This window comes from Chanodichthys erythropterus, chromosome 5 (genome assembly GCF_024489055.1).
Source record: "Chanodichthys erythropterus isolate Z2021 chromosome 5, ASM2448905v1, whole genome shotgun sequence".
In the NCBI taxonomy this organism is placed as follows: Eukaryota; Metazoa; Chordata; class Actinopteri; order Cypriniformes; family Xenocyprididae; genus Chanodichthys; species Chanodichthys erythropterus.
In genome coordinates, this window is record NC_090225.1 from 30,160,786 (window position 1) to 30,182,067 (window position 21,282).

At 36.8% G+C, this 21,282-nt stretch overlaps 1 protein-coding gene across 4 annotated transcripts in view; it reads left to right on the plus strand.

The window, feature by feature from the left end:
* Positions 1-18,966, plus strand: part of hmgcll1 (3-hydroxymethyl-3-methylglutaryl-CoA lyase like 1) — a 51,162-nt gene extending 32,196 nt beyond the window's left edge. For all 4 annotated transcript variants that reach the window (XM_067385449.1, XM_067385451.1, XM_067385452.1 and 1 more), the window contains 2 exons: positions 16,437-16,562; positions 18,834-18,966. In XM_067385449.1, coding sequence (XP_067241550.1) covers positions 16,437-16,562; positions 18,834-18,935 — 228 coding nt within the window. In that variant the 3' untranslated portion in view covers positions 18,936-18,966. The remainder of the gene's footprint in view (positions 1-16,436; positions 16,563-18,833) is intronic.
* The last annotated feature ends 2,316 nt before the right edge of the window (positions 18,967-21,282 follow it).

Genomic DNA, 21,282 nt, shown 5'->3' on the forward strand with positions numbered 1-21,282 from the left:
GTGTAGACAGCGTCAGTGATTATAATGACTTCAGAAACTGAATGCACATCTGTATACTGTATCAGCGTAGACAGCGTCAGTCATTATAATGACTTCAGAAACTGAACACACATCTGTATACTGTATGAGCGTCAGTCATTATAATGACTTCAGAAACTGAACGCACATCTGTATACTGTATCAGCGTAGACAGCGTCAGTGATTATAATGACTTCAGAAACTGAACACATCTGTATACTGTATCAGTGTAGACAGCGTCAGTGATTATAATGACTTCAGAAACTGAACGCACATCTGTATACTGTATCAGCATAGACAGCGTCAGTCATTATAATGACTTCAGAAACTGAACACACATCTGTATACTGTATGAGCGTCAGTCATTATAATGACTTCAGAAACTGAACGCACATCTGTATACTGTATCAGCGTAGACAGCGTCAGTGATTATAATGACTTCAGAAACTGAACACATCTGTATACTGTATCAGTGTAGACAGCGTCAGTGATTATAATGACTTCAGAAACTGAACGCACATCTGTATACTTTATCAGCGTAGACAGCGTCAGTGATTATAATGACTTCAGAAACTGAGCGCACATCTGTATACTGTATCAGCGTAGACAGCGTCAGTCATTATAATGACTTCAGAAACTGAACACATCTGTATACTGTATCAGCATAGACAGCGTCAGTGATTATAATGACTTTAGAAACTGAACGCACATCTGTATACTGTATCAGCGTAGACAGCGTCAGTGATTATAATGACTTCAGAAACTGAACACATCTGTATACTGTATCAGCGTAGACAGCGTCATTCATTATAATGACTTCAGAAACTGAACGCATATCTGTATACTGTATCAGCGTAGACAGCGTCAGTCATTATAATGACTTCAGAAACTGAACACATCTGTATACTGTATCAGCGTAGACAGCGTCAGTGATTATAATGACTTCAGAAACTGAACACATCTGTATACTGTATCAGTGTAGACAGCGTCAGTGATTATAATGACTTCAGAAACTGAACACATCTGTATACTGTATCAGTGTAGACAGTGTCAGTGATTATAATGACTTCAGAAACTGAACGCACATCTGTATACTGTATCAGCGTAGACAGCGTCAGTCATTATAATGACTTCAGAAACTGAACACATCTGTATACTGTATCAGCGTAGACAGCGTCAGTCATTATAATGACTTCAGAAACTGAACACATCTGTATACTTTATCAGTGTAGACAGCGTCAGTGATTATAATGACTTCAGAAACTGAACACATCTGTATACTGTATCAGTGTAGACAGCGTCAGTGATTATAATGACTTCAGAAACTGAACACATCTGTATACTGTATCAGCGTAGACAGCGTCAGTGATTATAATGACTTCAGAAACTGAACACATCTGTATACTGTATCAGTGTAGACAGTGTCAGTGATTATAATGACTTCAGAAACTGAAAGCACATCTGTATACTGTATCAGCGTAGACAGTGTCAGTGATTATAATGACTTTAGAAACTGAACGCACATCTGTATACTGTATCAGTGTAGACAGCGTCAGTCATTATAATGACTTCAGAAACTGAACACACATCTGTATACTGTATCAGCGTAGACAGCGTCAGTGATTATAATGACTTCAGAAACTGAACACACATCTGTATACTGTATCAGCGTAGACAGCGTCAGTGATTATAATGACTTCAGAAACTGAACACACATCTGTATACTGTATCAGCGTAGACAGTGTCAGTGATTATAATGACTTCAGAAACTGAACGCACATCTGTATACTGTATCAGCGTAGACAGCGTCAGTCATTATAATGACTTCAGAAAATGAACGCACATCTGTATACTGTATCAGCGTAGACAGCGTCAGTCATTATAATGACTTCAGAAACTGAACACACATCTGTATAATGTATCAGCGTAGACAGCGTCAGTGATTTATAATGACTTCAGAAACTGAACACATCTGTATACTGTATCAGCGTAGACAGCGTCATTCATTATAATGACTTCAGAAACTGAACGCACATCTGTATACTGTACCAGCGTAGACAGCGTCAGTCATTATAATGACTTCAGAAACTGAACACACATCTGTATAATGTATCAGCGTAGACAGCGTCAGTCATTATAATGACTTCAGAAACTGAACACATCTGTATACTGTATCAGCATAGACAGCGTCAGTGATTATAATGACTTTAGAAACTGAACGCACATCTGTATACTGTATCAGCGTAGACAGCGTCAGTGATTATAATGACTTCAGAAACTGAACACATCTGTATACTGTATCAGCGTAGACAGCGTCATTCATTATAATGACTTCAGAAACTGAACGCACATCTGTATACTGTATCAGCGTAGACAGCGTCAGTCATTATAATGACTTCAGAAACTGAACACATCTGTATACTGTATCAGCGTAGACAGCGTCAGTGATTATAATGACTTCAGAAACTGAACACATCTGTATACTGTATCAGTGTAGACAGCGTCAGTGATTATAATGACTTCAGAAACTGAACACATCTGTATACTGTATCAGTGTAGACAGTGTCAGTGATTATAATGACTTCAGAAACTGAACGCACATCTGTATACTGTATCAGCGTAGACAGCGTCAGTCATTATAATGACTTCAGAAACTGAACACATCTGTATACTGTATCAGCGTAGACAGCGTCAGTCATTATAATGACTTCAGAAACTGAACACATCTGTATACTGTATCAGTGTAGACAGCGTCAGTGATTATAATGACTTCAGAAACTGAACACATCTGTATACTGTATCAGTGTAGACAGCGTCAGTGATTATAATGACTTCAGAAACTGAACACATCTGTATACTGTATCAGCGTAGACAGCGTCAGTGATTATAATGACTTCAGAAACTGAACACATCTGTATACTGTATCAGTGTAGACAGTGTCAGTGATTATAATGACTTCAGAAACTGAACACATCTGTATACTGTATCAGTGTAGACAGCGTCAGTGATTATAATGACTTCAGAAACTGAACACATCTGTATACTGTATCAGTGTAGACAGTGTCAGTGATTATAATGACTTCAGAAACTGAAAGCACATCTGTATACTGTATCAGCGTAGACAGTGTCAGTGATTATAATGACTTTAGAAACTGAACGCACATCTGTATACTGTATCAGCGTAGACAGCGTCAGTCATTATAATGACTTCAGAAACTGAACGCACATCTGTATACTGTACCAGCGTAGACAGCGTCAGTGATTATAATGACTTCAGAAACTGAACACACATCTGTATACTGTATCAGCGTAGACAGCGTCAGTGATTATAATGACTTCAGAAACTGAACACACATCTGTATACTGTATCAGCGTAGACAGTGTCAGTGATTATAATGACTTCAGAAACTGAACGCACATCTGTATACTGTATCAGCGTAGACAGCGTCAGTCATTATAATGACTTCAGAAACTGAACACATCTGTATACTGTATCAGCGTAGACAGCGTCAGTCATTATAATGACTTCAGAAACTGAACACATCTGTATACTGTATCAGTGTAGACAGCGTCAGTGATTATAATGACTTCAGAAACTGAACGCACATCTGTATACTGTATCAGCGTAGACAGCGTCAGTCATTATAATGACTTCAGAAACTGAACACATCTGTATACTGTATCAGCGTAGACAGCGTCAGTCATTATAATGACTTCAGAAACTGAACACATCTGTATACTGTATCAGCGTAGACAGCGTCAGTGATTATAATGACTTCAGAAACTGAACACATCTGTATACTGTATCAGTGTAGACAGTGTCAGTGATTATAATGACTTCAGAAACTGAACGCACATCTGTATACTGTATCAGCGTAGACAGCGTCAGTCATTATAATGACTTCAGAAACTGAACACATCTGTATACTGTATCAGCGTAGACAGCGTCAGTCATTATAATGACTTCAGAAACTGAACACATCTGTATACTGTATCAGTGTAGACAGCGTCAGTGATTATAATGACTTCAGAAACTGAACACATCTGTATACTGTATCAGCGTAGACAGCGTCAGTGATTATAATGACTTCAGAAACTGAACACATCTGTATACTGTATCAGCGTAGATAGTGTCAGTGATTATAATGACTTCAGAAACTGAACGCACATCTGTATACTGTATCAGCGTAGATAGTGTCAGTGATTATAATGGCTTCAGAAACTGAATGCACATCTGTATACTGTATCAGCGTAGACAGCGTCAGTGATTATAATGACTTCAGAAACTGAACACATCTGTATACTGTATCAGCGTAGACAGTGTCAGTGATTATAATGACTTCAGAAACTGAACACATCTGTATACTGTATCAGCGTAGACAGCATCAGTGATTATAATGACTTCAGAAACTGAATGCACATCTGTATACTGTATCAGCGTAGACAGCGTCAGTGATTATAATGACTTCAGAAACTGAACGCACATCTGTATACTGTATCAGCGTAGACAGCGTCAATCATTATAATGACTTCAGAAACTGAACGCACATCTGTATACTGTATCAGCGTAGACAGCGTCAGTCATTATAATGACTTCAGAAAATGAACGCACATCTGTATACTGTATCAGCGTAGACAGCGTCAGTCATTATAATGACTTCAGAAACTGAACACACATCTGTATAATGTATCAGCGTAGACAGCGTCAGTGATTATAATGACTTCAGAAACTGAACACATCTGTATACTGTATCAGCGTAGACAGCGTCATTCATTATAATGACTTCAGAAACTGAACGCACATCTGTATACTGTACCAGCGTAGACAGCGTCAGTCATTATAATGACTTCAGAAACTGAACACACATCTGTATACTGTATCAGCTTAGACAGCGTCAGTGATTATAATGACTTCAGAAACTGAACACATCTGTATACTGTATCAGCGTAGACAGCGTCATTCATTATAATGACTTCAGAAACTGAACGCACATCTGTATACTGTATCAGCGTAGACAGCGTCAGTCATTATAATGACTTCAGAAACTGAACACATCTGTATACTGTATCAGTGTAGACAGCGTCAGTGATTATAATGACTTCAGAAACTGAACACATCTGTATACTGTATCAGTGTAGACAGCGTCAGTGATTATAATGACTTCAGAAACTGAACACATCTGTATACTGTATCAGCGTAGACAGCGTCAGTGATTATAATGACTTCAGAAACTGAAGGCACATCTGTATACTGTATCAGCGTAGACAGCATCAGTGATTATAATGACTTCAGAAACTGAACACATCTGTATACTGTATGAGCGTAGACAGCGTCAGTGATTATAATGACTTCAGAAACTGAACACATCTGTATACTGTATCAGCGTAGACAGCGTCAGTGATTATAATGACTTCAGAAAATGAACGCACATCTGTATACTGTATCAGCGTAGACAGCGTCAGTCATTATAATGACTTCAGAAACTGAACACACGTCTGTATAATGTATCAGCGTAGACAGCGTCAGTGATTATAATGACTTCAGAAACTGAACACATCTGTATACTGTATCAGCGTAGACAGCGTCATTCATTATAATGACTTCAGAAACTGAACGCACATCTGTATACTGTATCAGCGTAGACAGTGTCAGTCATTATAATGACTTCAGAAACTGAACACATCTGTATACTGTATCAGCATAGACAGCGTCAGTGATTATAATGACTTTAGAAACTGAACGCACATCTGTATACTGTATCAGCGTAGACAGCGTCAGTGATTATAATGACTTCAGAAACTGAACACATCTGTATACTGTATCAGCGTAGACAGCGTCATTCATTATAATGACTTCAGAAACTGAACGCACATCTGTATACTGTATCAGCGTAGACAGCGTCAGTCATTATAATGACTTCAGAAACTGAACACATCTGTATACTGTATCAGCGTAGACAGCGTCAGTGATTATAATGACTTCAGAAACTGAACACATCTGTATACTGTATCAGTGTAGACAGCGTCAGTGATTATAATGACTTCAGAAACTGAACACATCTGTATACTGTATCAGTGTAGACAGTGTCAGTGATTATAATGACTTCAGAAACTGAACGCACATCTGTATACTGTATCAGCGTAGACAGCGTCAGTCATTATAATGACTTCAGAAACTGAACACATCTGTATACTGTATCAGCGTAGACAGCGTCAGTCATTATAATGACTTCAGAAACTGAACACATCTGTATACTGTATCAGTGTAGACAGCGTCAGTGATTATAATGACTTCAGAAACTGAACACATCTGTATACTGTATCAGTGTAGACAGCGTCAGTGATTATAATGACTTCAGAAACTGAACACATCTGTATACTGTATCAGTGTAGACAGTGTCAGTGATTATAATGACTTCAGAAACTGAACGCACATCTGTATACTGTATCAGCGTAGACAGCGTCAGTCATTATAATGACTTCAGAAACTGAACACATCTGTATACTGTATCAGCGTAGACAGCGTCAGTGATTATAATGACTTCAGAAACTGAACACATCTGTATACTGTATCAGTGTAGACAGTGTCAGTGATTATAATGACTTCAGAAACTGAAAGCACATCTGTATACTGTATCAGCGTAGACAGTGTCAGTGATTATAATGACTTTAGAAACTGAACGCACATCTGTATACTGTATCAGCGTAGACAGCGTCAGTCATTATAATGACTTCAGAAACTGAACGCACATCTGTATACTGTACCAGCGTAGACAGCGTCAGTGATTATAATGACTTCAGAAACTGAACACACATCTGTATACTGTATCAGCGTAGACAGCGTCAGTGATTATAATGACTTCAGAAACTGAACACACATCTGTATACTGTATCAGCGTAGACAGTGTCAGTGATTATAATGACTTCAGAAACTGAACGCACATCTGTATACTGTATCAGCGTAGACAGCGTCAGTCATTATAATGACTTCAGAAACTGAACACACATCTGTATAATGTATCAGCGTAGACAGCGTCAGTCATTATAATGACTTCAGAAACTGAACACATCTGTATACTGTATCAGCGTAGACAGCGTCATTCATTATAATGACTTCAGAAACTGAACGCACATCTGTATACTGTATCAGCGTAGACAGCGTCAGTCATTATAATGACTTCAGAAACTGAACACATCTGTATACTGTATCAGCGTAGACAGCGTCAATGATTATAATGACTTCAGAAACTGAACACATCTGTATACTGTATCAGTGTAGGCAGTGTCAGTGATTATAATGACTTCAGAAACTGAACGCACATCTGTATACTGTATCAGCGTAGACAGCGTCAGTGATTATAATGACTTCAGAAACTGAACACATCTGTATACTGTATCAGCGTAGACAGTGTCAGTGATTATAATGACTTCAGAAACTGAACACATCTGTATACTGTATCAGCGTAGACAGCATCAGTGATTATAATGACTTCAGAAACTGAATGCACATCTGTATACTGTATCAGCGTAGACAGCGTCAGTGATTATAATAACTTCAGAAACTGAACGCACATCTGTATACTGTATCAGCGTAGACAGCGTCAATCATTATAATGACTTCAGAAACTGAACGCACATCTGTATACTGTATCAGCGTAGACAGCGTCAGTCATTATAATGACTTCAGAAAATGAACGCACATCTGTATACTGTATCAGCGTAGACAGCGTCAGTCATTATAATGACTTCAGAAACTGAACACACATCTGTATAATGTATCAGCGTAGACAGCGTCAGTGATTATAATGACTTCAGAAACTGAACACATCTGTATACTGTATCAGCGTAGACAGCGTCATTCATTATAATGACTTCAGAAACTGAACGCACATCTGTATACTGTACCAGCGTAGACAGCGTCAGTCATTATAATGACTTCAGAAACTGAACACACATCTGTATACTGTATCAGCTTAGACAGCGTCAGTGATTATAATGACTTCAGAAACTGAACACATCTGTATACTGTATCAGCGTAGACAGCGTCATTCATTATAATGACTTCAGAAACTGAACGCACATCTGTATACTGTATCAGCGTAGACAGCGTCAGTCATTATAATGACTTCAGAAACTGAACACATCTGTATACTGTATCAGTGTAGACAGCGTCAGTGATTATAATGACTTCAGAAACTGAACACATCTGTATACTGTATCAGTGTAGACAGCGTCAGTGATTATAATGACTTCAGAAACTGAACACATCTGTATACTGTATCAGCGTAGACAGCGTCAGTGATTATAATGACTTCAGAAACTGAAGGCACATCTGTATACTGTATCAGCGTAGACAGCATCAGTGATTATAATGACTTCAGAAACTGAACACATCTGTATACTGTATGAGCGTAGACAGCGTCAGTGATTATAATGACTTCAGAATCCGAACACATCTGTATACTGTATCAGCGTAGACAGCGTCAGTGATTATAATGACTTCCGAAACTGAAGGCACATCTGTATACTGTATCAGTGTAGACAGCGTCAGTGATTATAATGACTTCAGAAACTGAACACATCTGTATACTGTATCAGTGTAGACAGCGTCAGTGATTATAATGACTTCAGAAACTGAACACATCTGTATACTGTATCAGTGTAGACAGCGTCAGTCATTATAATGACTTCAGAAACTGAACACATCTGTATACTGTATCAGCGTAGACAGTGTCAGTCATTATAATGACTTCAGAAACTGAAGGCACATCTGTATACTGTATCAGTGTAGACAGCGTCAGTGATTATAATGACTTCAGAAACTGAACACACATCTGTATACTGTATCAGCGTAGACAGTGTCAGTCATTATAATGACTTCAGAAACTGAACACATCTGTATACTGTATCAGCGTAGACAGTGTCAGTCATTATAATGACTTCAGAAACTGAAGGCACATCTGTATACTGTATCAGTGTAGACAGCGTCAGTCATTATAATGACTTTAGAAACTGAACACATCTGTATACTGTATCAGTGTAGACAGCGTCAGTCATTATAATGACTTCAGAAACTGAACACATCTGTATACTGTATCAGCGTAGACAGTGTCAGTCATTATAATGACTTCAGAAACTGAAGGCACATCTGTATACTGTATCAGTGTAGACAGCGTCAGTGATTATAATGACTTCAGAAACTGAACACACATCTGTATACTGTATCAGCGTAGACAGCGTCAGTGATTATAATGACTTCAGAAACTGAACGCACATCTGTATACTGTATCAGTGTAGACAGCGTCAGTGATTATAATGACTTCAGAAACTGAACACATCTGTATACTGTATCAGTGTAGACAGCGTCAGTGATTATAATGACTTCAGAAACTGAACACACATCTGTATACTGTATCAGCGTAGACAGCGTCAGTGATTATAATGACTTCAGAAACTGAACGCACATCTGTATACTGTATCAGTGTAGACAGCGTCAGTGATTATAATGACTTCAGAAACTGAACACACATCTGTATACTGTATCAGTGTAGACAGCGTCAGTGATTATAATGACTTCAGAAACTGAACACACATCTGTATACTGTATCAGTGTAGACAGCGTCAGTCATTATAATGACTTCAGAAACTGAACGCACATCTGTATACTGTATCAGCGTAGATAGTGTCAGTGATTATAATGGCTTCAGAAACTGAATGCACATCTGTATACTGTATCAGCGTAGATAGTGTCAGTGATTATAATGGCTTCAGAAACTGAATGCACATCTGTATACTGTATCAGCGTAGACAGCGTCAGTGATTATAATGACTTCAGAAACTGAACGCGTATTTATCATAAAAACTATTTCACAAAAAAAAAAAAAAAAAAAAAAGCTTGTGGAGCTTGTGTCCCATAACAGGAGGTCAGAGAAGAGGTCATTCTAAGAATTTGAAATGTTGGTTCTTTCCCCACAGGCCTGAGCGCAGGTCAACTCTCCCTAGTGCAAGGTCATGTGAAGCCAATAATGGGTTGGTCAGTTAGAGACCACATTTCTATGAACAATTCAAAACAAAATGAACAAATCTAAAGATATTTTAGTTATGAAACCTTTAAGACATTATCACAGCAATATTTTTTTTTCTCTAAAGCTACTTTGAAGCAATGCACTAGAGTTTATAATAAAATTGCCTTGACTATGCTATATTTTCAGAAAGTTTTTATTTTATAGACATACAGTAGTAGTATTAGATAGTAGTAGTAGTAGTAGATTTTCGAATAAAATTCATATAATAGAATTTATTTGAATTCTTCTGAATAATTTTTATGCATTTTATTCAGTCCCAGTGGATTGAATTGGGCTCACCTTCAGTGGTGGCCAAAAGTTATGTCCGAACCTGGGATCTTCACCCTTTATTCCAATATTATTAGATTTTTTTTGTTTATTTTTTATGCATTTTCTTGTTTGCATAGTAAAATATATTTGTTATTCCCTCATACTGAACCCCAAAATATTTGAAAAACATATTACATATTTTCCTCATATGTTAATGGTTTAATTGAACTTGTAGGGTCATTAAAATCAAATATCCCCTCTGGACATCACTGTTGGCCACTACTATATGTGAATATATGCAAACTCATGCACAAGCTTGTCATACAAAGAAACTATTGTCATCCACAGCCATGCCAGCATATCCACTCGATATAGAGGTGTTTACATGAGTCACATATATTCAGGTGGTAAGTTCTTTACCTTGGCATTGAGACTGTGATCCCAAACCATAGAGGGCATTCATGCTGTAGGGCCCTATGAAATATTATTTCCATCTTTACTTTAAAATAAGTCATTTATTTTCTATTTTGTCTTTCTGCAGATCACTCAGAAATATGTTACCAGGGAAAAGCTGTGTCTTGGTTTCATAGAGACAGCTTTATTTATTTATTACATGGAAGCTCTGTCTCAAATCGGAAAGCTGTCGGCACGCTGGGTTTCCCACAAACGTAATCTCTTGTGGAAATGTCAGAGTTAACTCCGTTTCACAGAAAACAGACCATTCTGCATTGTGCCTTTCAGACTCCCCATTCATACTCGCAAGAACGCGCCAACTGAGGTGGCCATTGTTCGTGCCTGGCTTCCTCCAAAATTCCTCGTCTTCTTTAGTTCACAAGCTTTCCTCCCACGGCTGCAAGTACACCACAACCTTACGCAGGTCTTAGCGGGAGCTCCAACACGAAAGCTATGCGAGCTGTGATTATAACGCCACATCTGGATTTTAAGCCAAGCTAAACTAATCGAACGGCTCCGATTTGGAGTTCCTGACCGCTGTTTGCTGAACATCATGTCCTTGCACAGTATTCAGATTCAGCAATTCTGGAGCGAGTCCCTGTACGTGTTGGTCTGCCTTCACACAGCGGGTGGATGCAGAAAGGACTGGCGACGTAGCAAATTACCACTCCGTGTTTACGCAACAAAGCGTCTGCCCTGCAGAATATCTTGCCCTGACACAAAAAGTCAAAAGCCCATGTCTGGAAATCTGAAGTACAGTGCAAAGCGGCATGGGTCCCTTTCCTCTCGCCAACAAAAACAACAATTACAAGCGACTCAGACGGCCCAGCTATGAAATAGGGCCTTGTTGCTGAGAAAAGCTAGCAATTAGGGATCATTGTTCAGCACAGGAAAGCAGCTTTTATTATTTTCTTGGTCAGCTCGCCATGCCCCAAAGGTCTGCGTGGACTAGAATACAACTTCTTATTGATATTCACTGATGCTATATCGAGGTCAAAAGCAGGATAGGAGCGTTAATTTCACCGCTCTGTTGGATTCCATCCCCATTTCCCCCCTCCCGACATCTGGCTTTGCCTGGGAAGCTGGAAAACGTCTTTAATATTCTCATGACAGTCAAGACGACATATGGAAAACATTGTAATACCTTAATCTGCAATGCTTCTAAAAAGAAAGAGAGGGGCTGGCAGATAGATGCTTGGCTTTCTAATTTGTAGGTTTCAGAAGTTCTTCTGGGTACCCAGACTCTTCGATATACATCACACACTCGTTTTCCACACCTGCCAATAGCTAGTCGGAGCTCCTGCAGGGAATACACTGTCTACTGATTTAAAGAGGTAGTTCAGCCCAAAATCTCAATTCTGTCATTAACTCACCCTCATGTTGTTTAATTTTCTTTTTTTCTTTTTTTTTTTCTTTTTCATCCTTGGAACACAAAAGGTATATTTTTGAAGAATACCATCGCTATGTCCTAAAATATCCATATGACTTGTGCATTGTGTTCCAAATCTTCTGAAGCCATACGATAGCTTTTATTTTGGGCTGTCATACTTTTATTGTATTTTTGTCAATGGCGATTGACAAAAAGAGGTTGAAGCAGGTCCATGTTTTGGTTAATTTAATTTTAAAACATGCATTGTAAACACAAAGTGATCCAGGTTAACTTTATTTCCCAACCCAGGCTCATTGGAAAAATGTGCCTGTGGAAACATTTCTGCAAAATGATATTATGTTGCTTCTAGCATGTTTTACAACCTTTTTAAAGTGAATTGTCCAGTGAGTGGCGCTAAAAGCTCTTTCAGTTTTATTCAAAACATATGAATGTGAATGTGGCATCTTTTCACTGTGTTGGTTGTTGTGTGTCACACGGCAGTTCAGAAATGAAATGTCTGGTGAGCAGACGTGCAAAACTGGCCCATCATGCATCATCTGGTCTTTAATAATGTTCTCAAAACATAAGCACGGAAACATTATCTGTACATTGTTCATGGAACATTTTTTCTGAAACATTTTAGTTGGACGTAACATTTAAAAAAAAAAAAAAAAAAAAAAAGTTGCTATTTGTTTCAGAGAACATTCAAAAGTTACGTTCCGATAATGTTTGCAAAATGATAATATTTAAAATAAATAAGTTATAAATAATAAATAATAAATTAAAAAAGCTGTGTGAAAATAAGTCTTTATTAATTGATAATAGAGCCCTGCAATCATAATTTGTGTAAAAAGAAGTTTGTGCTTTCTTTTAAGGTGTCTGGGTTACAGTGTAATTATACATTTAAGTACTTAGTAATAGCAATTACAAAATATACTTACTATAGGGTTAGGATTAGAGTTAGTTGCATGTAATTAGGCATTTACTGTCATTACTATAGTAAGAACATGTAACAAGACACTGTAAAATAAGTTGTTTGTATTTTACTGCCACTAGTGTTTATTTCAGGTGGAATCTGCACTAAATTTAATGTAGTTTTAAAATTTTACTAAAATGTAGGCACACTGTAAAACATGATAAGTTACAGTAACTCAAACCATTCAAGTAAACCGATTGCCTTAAACCAAGTTTTAAAGTAATATAAACAAGTATGAGTAATATAAACTCATATACTTTAAGTTAAATTCACTTATATTGTATTGTTTAGTCAATCATTAGAGTAAACACAGCTTAAAGATTTTAAGTTTATTCCACTCATTCAGTTTGAATTCAGGTAACAAATCTAACTAAGTCTTAAAAACTATATAGCTACTGAGATGGTTTGAGGAATCCGATTGCCTTATATGGTTTAAGTTCATCAAACTCAAAGTAATAAAGTTCCATAAGACTAAGCAGAAATTAACATTGGTACAAAGCAATGATGACAGAACAGGAGCACTGTAAAACTCAGTAAGTTCAGAATGCTCAAATCATTTAAGTAAAATAACTAATTTTTTAAGTTAGTAGAACTTACATTTTTTGTGACAAGTGGGGCAGGGCCGAGAGCCGTGAAACGGAGCAAGGCCATTATGATGCACAGGTGTCTCACATTAACGTCACCGACATCCCTTCGCTCCCACAGTTCTCAGCCTCGCCCAACTCATCATAATGTTAATTACATATAGTTCATTTACATAAACATCACACATTGTGGTTCAATTTTAACACATACTATTATAAGAGACTGTCATTACATATTTGCATGTATATAATCAAACAACATACAGTAGCAGCCCATCCACTAACTTATGTCTCGCTATGTTAATCTTGTGCAAAAACAGACAAAATAACACTTAATTTCAACATTAATTTATACACACAAATTTTGAGTTCACGCAACTTTTTTCTGTTAAGTACAGTGAACTTTCATTATTATTTGAGTGAAACAAACGTATTTCATTTAATTAATTTCACTGTTCGGTTTTACAGTTTGTTAAGAACCAGAATCTAAAAGGATATTCAGATGTTTTTATTTCCACATTTATGTGATTCCAAATAATTGTGACTGTTACAGGTTATTATACAATGTAATTACACAAGGTAATGATGGTGCGCAGAGATCACCTTATTTTCTTTCTATGAAGATATTCATACAGAAAGGTCGACATATTCAGCACTAATTACAGCTTTTTATCTCAATGTTGTGTGAACGAAACTAAGACAGAAATAATAATGACATAATTAGTTTAGGATGGGCAACTTCAGTCATGGATGGCCATTATTCTGCAAGTTTAGCTCCAATTCTAATCAAACACCTGAAGAGGTAATCAAAGTCTTGCAGGATTAGTAAAAGCTACAGGCAGATGAGTATTTATCAGGGCTGGGACTAAATTTTGCAGGACAATGGCTCTCCAAGCCCGAAGTTGCTCATCCCTGCTCTAAATATAAATATTGTCATATCAAAGTGTGTGCTTATTTTCAAATATATAATTTTTCACAATATGTATATGTATATTATATGTTTAATTGAACACAGAGACGTGCTGGTGCTTATTAAGTTGGCTTGAAAAAGTCAACTTACTGTTATGCTATTTTCTTCTGAGACTAAAATTTCTGACTCTAGCTCCTCCTAGAGCTTTAACTCTACAAACTATCTATCTATCATCTGACCACTTCTATCTATCTATCTCATAGCACATAGCAACCACCCAGAACACCATGGCAACCACCTAGCAACCACACAAATCACCCTGGCAACATCCTAAAAAAACAGTCTGAGTACCCTAGCAACTGCATAGCAACATCCTAGAAACCACCCAGAATACCTTAGCAACTGCATAGCAACACCCTAGCAACCACCCAGAATACCTTAGAAACCTCATAGCAACACCTTAGCAAACATCCCGAGTGCCCTTGCAACTGTATAGCAACACCCTAAGAATCACCCCAAATACCTTAGCAGCCGAATAGCAACACTTAGTAACCACCCCAAGTACCAACCACATAGCAAAACCCTAAACATCTAAGCTAAAACTGAAAACTTTCAAACTGAAAACTGTTAAAATTGCTTCAAACTTTCCGGACCGGCTTTTCAAGCCAACTTTTTTCAACATCCCTATCACCTGGCAAATATCGCTGTGTGTATACAGTACGTATTTTAACATATTCAGACTTCTTAGTTTGTCATTGCATTAAACCAAAAATGAAACAATCCTAATTGTACTCAAATATTTATGTAATAGAGGTAGAACTAATAAAAGCAACTACGGTTAAAGTGCAAAAGACAATGGACTGAACCCAAATGTGATCTGAGCCCACTTTGGTTCTTTTAAGGAGGACTACAACTCATGTTTCATAAACTGAGGGAATCATATCAGCAGCTTAAAAGAGTTCATTGAAGTTCATTGGAGTTAGTGGTAGGCTTATGTGTAATCCTTTGCTTAGCAACATCTTCTGGGTGTTTGGTTTAGCGCTCCGACAAAAGCGCAGACGTGCAAATCTGGCCCAGAACGCATCATTAATTCTCATATGGAGGCCAGACACTTGTGGTCCACTGTAGAAAAAAGCCTTTTTTCCACACCCCGTTGAAAATCCACAATTACTCTGATTATGAACATTGTGCTGCAGTGCAAGTTCATGGAGACAGTAGGTGCATTTACAGGTGATTATTTTTTCATATGTGTGAGCTGTATTTATTCAGGACCACTGAAGACTGAGGCATTGTACTCGAGGTTAAACCATAGTGCCTCTGCGTGATTAACATTGAATTATTACGTCGCCTTGGGTTCAAACGCTTCTCCCGTTTGCCAAAACCAAGTATCTTTCACATTAGCAAATCTGGTTTTGGAAAAGGGAGGTCATTTACGATTGTTATTTCCCATTTTGTGCTCACATTTGACCTTGAAAGAACATATTTATTACATTAAAATAAATCTCTTCATTTACCCTCATGTTTTCTTTAATATGTGATTAATACTCAGGGTAGAATTACCATAGCATCGTATCCGGTTCAAGTAATTCCTGGTTAAATGGGACTTCCAAGAAAAATGCAGTCCAACAGAAGGTACAGGTGCTCCATAATGTACCAGATGTTCTATATATGCCAATCTCCAGGAAACAGAGTAACGTAAATAGCTTGAGATAATGGACACTATTGTTCTCAGGTTTTACAACCCTTAGGTTTCATAGGTTGGTTTTAACCGGCCTTCATTTGTGTTTGGCAGATGGGGGTTTCTGTGGTCGACTCCTCGGTCGCAGGCCTCGGAGGATGCCCGTATGCCAAGGGAGCGTCTGGCAATGTTTCTACGGAGGATGTTTTATATATGCTACACGGTCTTGGAATTGAAACCGTAAGTCTTGCTTTTCTATATTAATCATCAAGAATGTTACATTAATATACAGTACAACAGCACTTTTGGACACTTAAATTGTAACATTGCCGATTTTCAAGCCGCTTTGTATTATTAGAACGTCGGTAGCCTGATACAGTATATGTAAATGAACAATGTTTACTTTTTCTCCATGTAATCTGGGTTGTGAAATTGGCAAATTGGACAGCTCCAGAGCTGACATGAAGACTTCAGATTATACTTCTGCATGTTTGTAACCCTGCCACAGACAGTCAGTTCGACAGAGCTGTTATTAACAGAACAGTTATTGTAAGTATAGGTTTATCTCTGAAAATTGTATCATAATAAGTCTACACTTTAAACAGCATCATGGTAAAAATGAAACACTATGGCAACAGCTTTCTTACCTGTAAGCGAAGGTGTTTCGATGGAATGACAGTTTCTTTCAGTTTTTCCCCTCCGTTTGGTCTAAAACTATGGAAGCTTGTTTCTGCCTCGAAATAATAATAACAATACAAAAATTGTGCTTTTTATTTAGAGATATTTGTGCGAAAAAAGTCAGGATTGTGTGATATGAACCCACAATTGCGAGAAAAAAAGTCAGAATTGCAAGATATAATATCGCAATTGCGTGAAAAAAATCAGAAGCTTGTTTCTGCCACTAACTAAAAAATAAAAAAGGTAATTGTGACTTTTTATCTCACAATGCTGACTTTTTTCTCGCAATAGCGAGTTTATATCTCACAATTCTGACTTTTTTCTTGCAATTGCAAGTTTATATCACACAATTCTGAGAAAACAAGACAGAATTGCAAGATAAAAAGTAACAATTACCTTTTTACTTTTTAGTTAGTGGCAGAAACAAGCTTCCATATAAAACTGTGTTCGTGGTCATCCAGTTTGAAATTGACTACAAACACAGAGGTTTTTCAGATAGTCTGTTCCTCCGTTCTCTCCATATTTGTGATACTTTGCAGCCTTTATCCACTGCCTACCGTATAACGTGCTGGATACTTCACTGAAACCGAAAGTAACTCACTCCACTAAACGTTTACTCTTTGAATTCTTCCAGCCGGGAACAATACAAGTAGACACCATTATGACTAAAAGTTTGCTAAGTAGTATTTCCCACTAAAGCACAGCAGTATTTGATTAGAGCATATCTCCATAGCAGACCGGTGGGCGTGGCCTTGGATGACAACATGCCCAGTGCATTATGGGTATTGAAGTCTTCCTACCTATTTGGCAAAAGGGAAGACAACAGCCTGTTTCTCTGTTTTATCTATTCAAGTAGCACCAATTTCAATTTTACCTTTCTACTGTATAGGTAGCCAAGGTTTATTGAAAGCCCATTTTACCAGTGGTGAAGTACGCATTAAGTCACAAATGTCATTAGATGCATGTCATTAACGCTTTTCTGAACTATTTTTGCAATGGTGATTTTAATTTTTTAATTAATTAATTTATTTATATATATTATTAATCTATATATATATATATATATATATATATATATATATATATATATATATATTTTTTTTTTTTTTTTTTTTGTGGATGTATGAGTTAGGCAGATATATGAAGTCAGTGGGTGTGTGCAAGCAGAAAAACCACAGATGGAGTTCAGCACAAGTTCTACACATTTCTACAATCAGAAAGTGTCCTGTTACTTTTTGGCATCATTTTGGGCAACATTTTGTCTATCGCATCATTTCAATCCTGATTATCTTCCCGTGAGACATTTTGCTATTTAAAATAAATGCCAATTCTGGTCTGATATTTTGTTACATCATACAAAGACGTGCTCACATTTTTTATGTTTGGATTTTGTGTCCAAACACTTTCTGAGGCCACACTATATGTTTATTCATACACTTTGACTACACTCCCAGTTTTTCCATTACTCAGTTTTCCCTGCTGTCTCAAGAACAATTGAACAAAATGTGGAAAATTGGTTTTGTCATAGTATATACACAACATTTACATGGGTGTGTGAGAGTGTGTCTGGAGGGCATTATTTGGTAAAATTGTGGATAGCAGTCCTGATATACCTGATATTCTGGTGGCAGTAATTATGTTCTACAGTTTCTCACACATTTTTTTTTTTTTTTTTATCCACACCCTTTAACTACCTCCTCTTTTTAATCCTCGCACAGATAACATCTCAGCAACACTAACCTCTAACTTTGAGTTTCTTTTGCTATTGCGCCCCCTGGTGTCTATTGTGATTGGTGCAGCTCAGTTGATTTGTTGTTTGTGTTTCTGATGCAGGGGGTGGACCTGTTGAAAGTGATGGAAGCAGGAGAATTCATCTGCCGAGCCTTAAATCGAACAACTAACTCGAAGGTCAGCCAAGCTGCCCAAAACCTCTAGCCTTTTCATTCTAATAAACAACAACAAACATTTTAAAAAACATAAAAACAATATGAAATGAAGAACAAATGTTTGAGATTCTGCTCTATTTATGTTATTAAAGATGAGAGAATGTTCTCAGAACTTTTGATAACGTTCTGTATAGGTTCTCTCAAAGTTATAAACAAACGTTCTTCCAGCAACGTTAATGGAATGTTCGTCCAAAGTTATCTGGTCTTCAATCATGTTTGTAGAAATTGTTATTTATACATGGCTCATGGAATGTTTTATTTTATTTTTTTTTTTCTGAAACATTCCAGTTGGACTTTCATCTATAACATTAATGTTATTACTACTTCATTTAGAACCTTCAGTGAACATTCAAAAGTAACTTTCCCATAAAGTTTTTTATTATTATTTTTTATTATAAAATGGAATGTTCCCTTAATGTTCACAAAGCCAAGAAAAAAATGTTTTTTTTTTTAAACATTTACAAAAACTGGACATTTTGAACATTCAGGATATATTCAGAAAATAACATTTCATAACTTAATGGAAACATTAGCAAAACATTTATACAAATATATTCATACAAATATATTTTTGTTAGCAGGAATACTGCCATTTATGTGAATTTTTCAGTTCCATATTTCACTCAAACTAAATTGTAATACAAATTAATACATTTCACAAGTGGTTTCAGACTTAATACCATCTATAACATCTAGCCTTTTCTGTCAAAAAGAAAATACTACAAGTAGATAGCCAAGAAAATGTCCTCCATTTATTACCCCCTACATGTGAGAGTAATTCATTTTTTCCTTCACTGAATCATATCCTGCTCAATACAATTATACTGCAGAGAGAGAGAGAGAGAGGTCACCGCAGGTCGAAAGCAGTAAGAGTTTGCTTATTAGCTTTCCCATCATATACTAACATGTTCACAGTATTAGAAAAACATCTACAGCAATATGATAAAAGACACTATATTCAATCTGTAGGTTTAACCAAAATAATAAATTCTTCCATCAAGTAGCTTGACTGCATATGCTGCTTTAAATCGCATTAATGTAGTATGTGCAGCCATAGGTGTGTGTATATCTGCACTTCAAATACTGCAAGCTGGAACTATAAAAGCCATTTTATAAATGTAAGGCAAATCATTTGAGCATTAGCAATGTCTGATTCAATATCTATGACAATGCCCTTTTTTTGCTGTCTTTGTACTAACCTCACATATCTCTACCAATATCTTTTTTTAACCTGCCTTATTATAGTTGTCTAAATTGGACATGTTTGGAAGCTATTTGCAAAGGTTGCATGTGTATTATGTTAGATAATTTGATGAATAAAACAGTTTTTCATCTACCTACTTTTGACTGACAGCTTCCATCTCTATAATTCTTTAGATCTAGTTTAAATACAGATGGGATGTAAACATGTTTGACTTGATGTGTCGTGGTCTATAATTTATCCTTCTCTCCATGCCATGTTTATCGAGCGCTCTAATTGTTTTGGGCGAGTGTTAAACCAGCACTCTGTTTGCATGTATATTGCCTATATTTGAGAAGGTAATAGATATTCAGCCCTTTTCAATCTCAAGTGTATATGAGTGAAAGCAAACAGATGGACGCAGCTGTTTATTACAGCACACTGTACCAACTCGATCCCGGGCGATTTAACAAGTGAAAGCAGGGCCAACCCTATTATAGAACATGCACTATTAGATTGACATAGCAAAATGATGTGTACATTTCATTTATTTTCTTCTGCGTTCTTGCTGTTCTCGCTGTCTTTTTTGTTTCACACCTGTCCTCTTCTTAATTTTCTGCCCAAGTGTGGCTGATTTTTTCAAGCAATACTTTATTAATCGCTGAGGTGCAATTTAGTTTTAGGCACACAGAGTTACAACGATATAATATAGAAAGGTACGAGTTTACTTGCTGCCTGCATACTGCTTTTCAAAAGATATGCGTCACAATGTATTTTTGTTCTCGTGAATACCATTGTTATTTTTGGCTATACCTTATGTTATATGTGATCTGCATAAGGTGTAACCATGAATAGATACTCTAAGATTAACCATTAAGATTAAAACTCTATTATGAAAAATATGATTCATTACAGTATATTATAAGAAAATTTGGTAACACTTTAGTATAGGGAACACATATAAACTATTAATTATGACTTTTGCCTCAATAAACTCCTAATTTACTGCGTATTAATAGTTAGTAAGGTATAGTTGTTAAGTTTAGGTATTGGGCAGGATTAAGAGTGTAGAATAAGGTCATGCAGAATAAGGCATTAATATCTGCTTTATAAGTACTAACAAACAGCAAATATCCTATTAATATGCATCCTAATT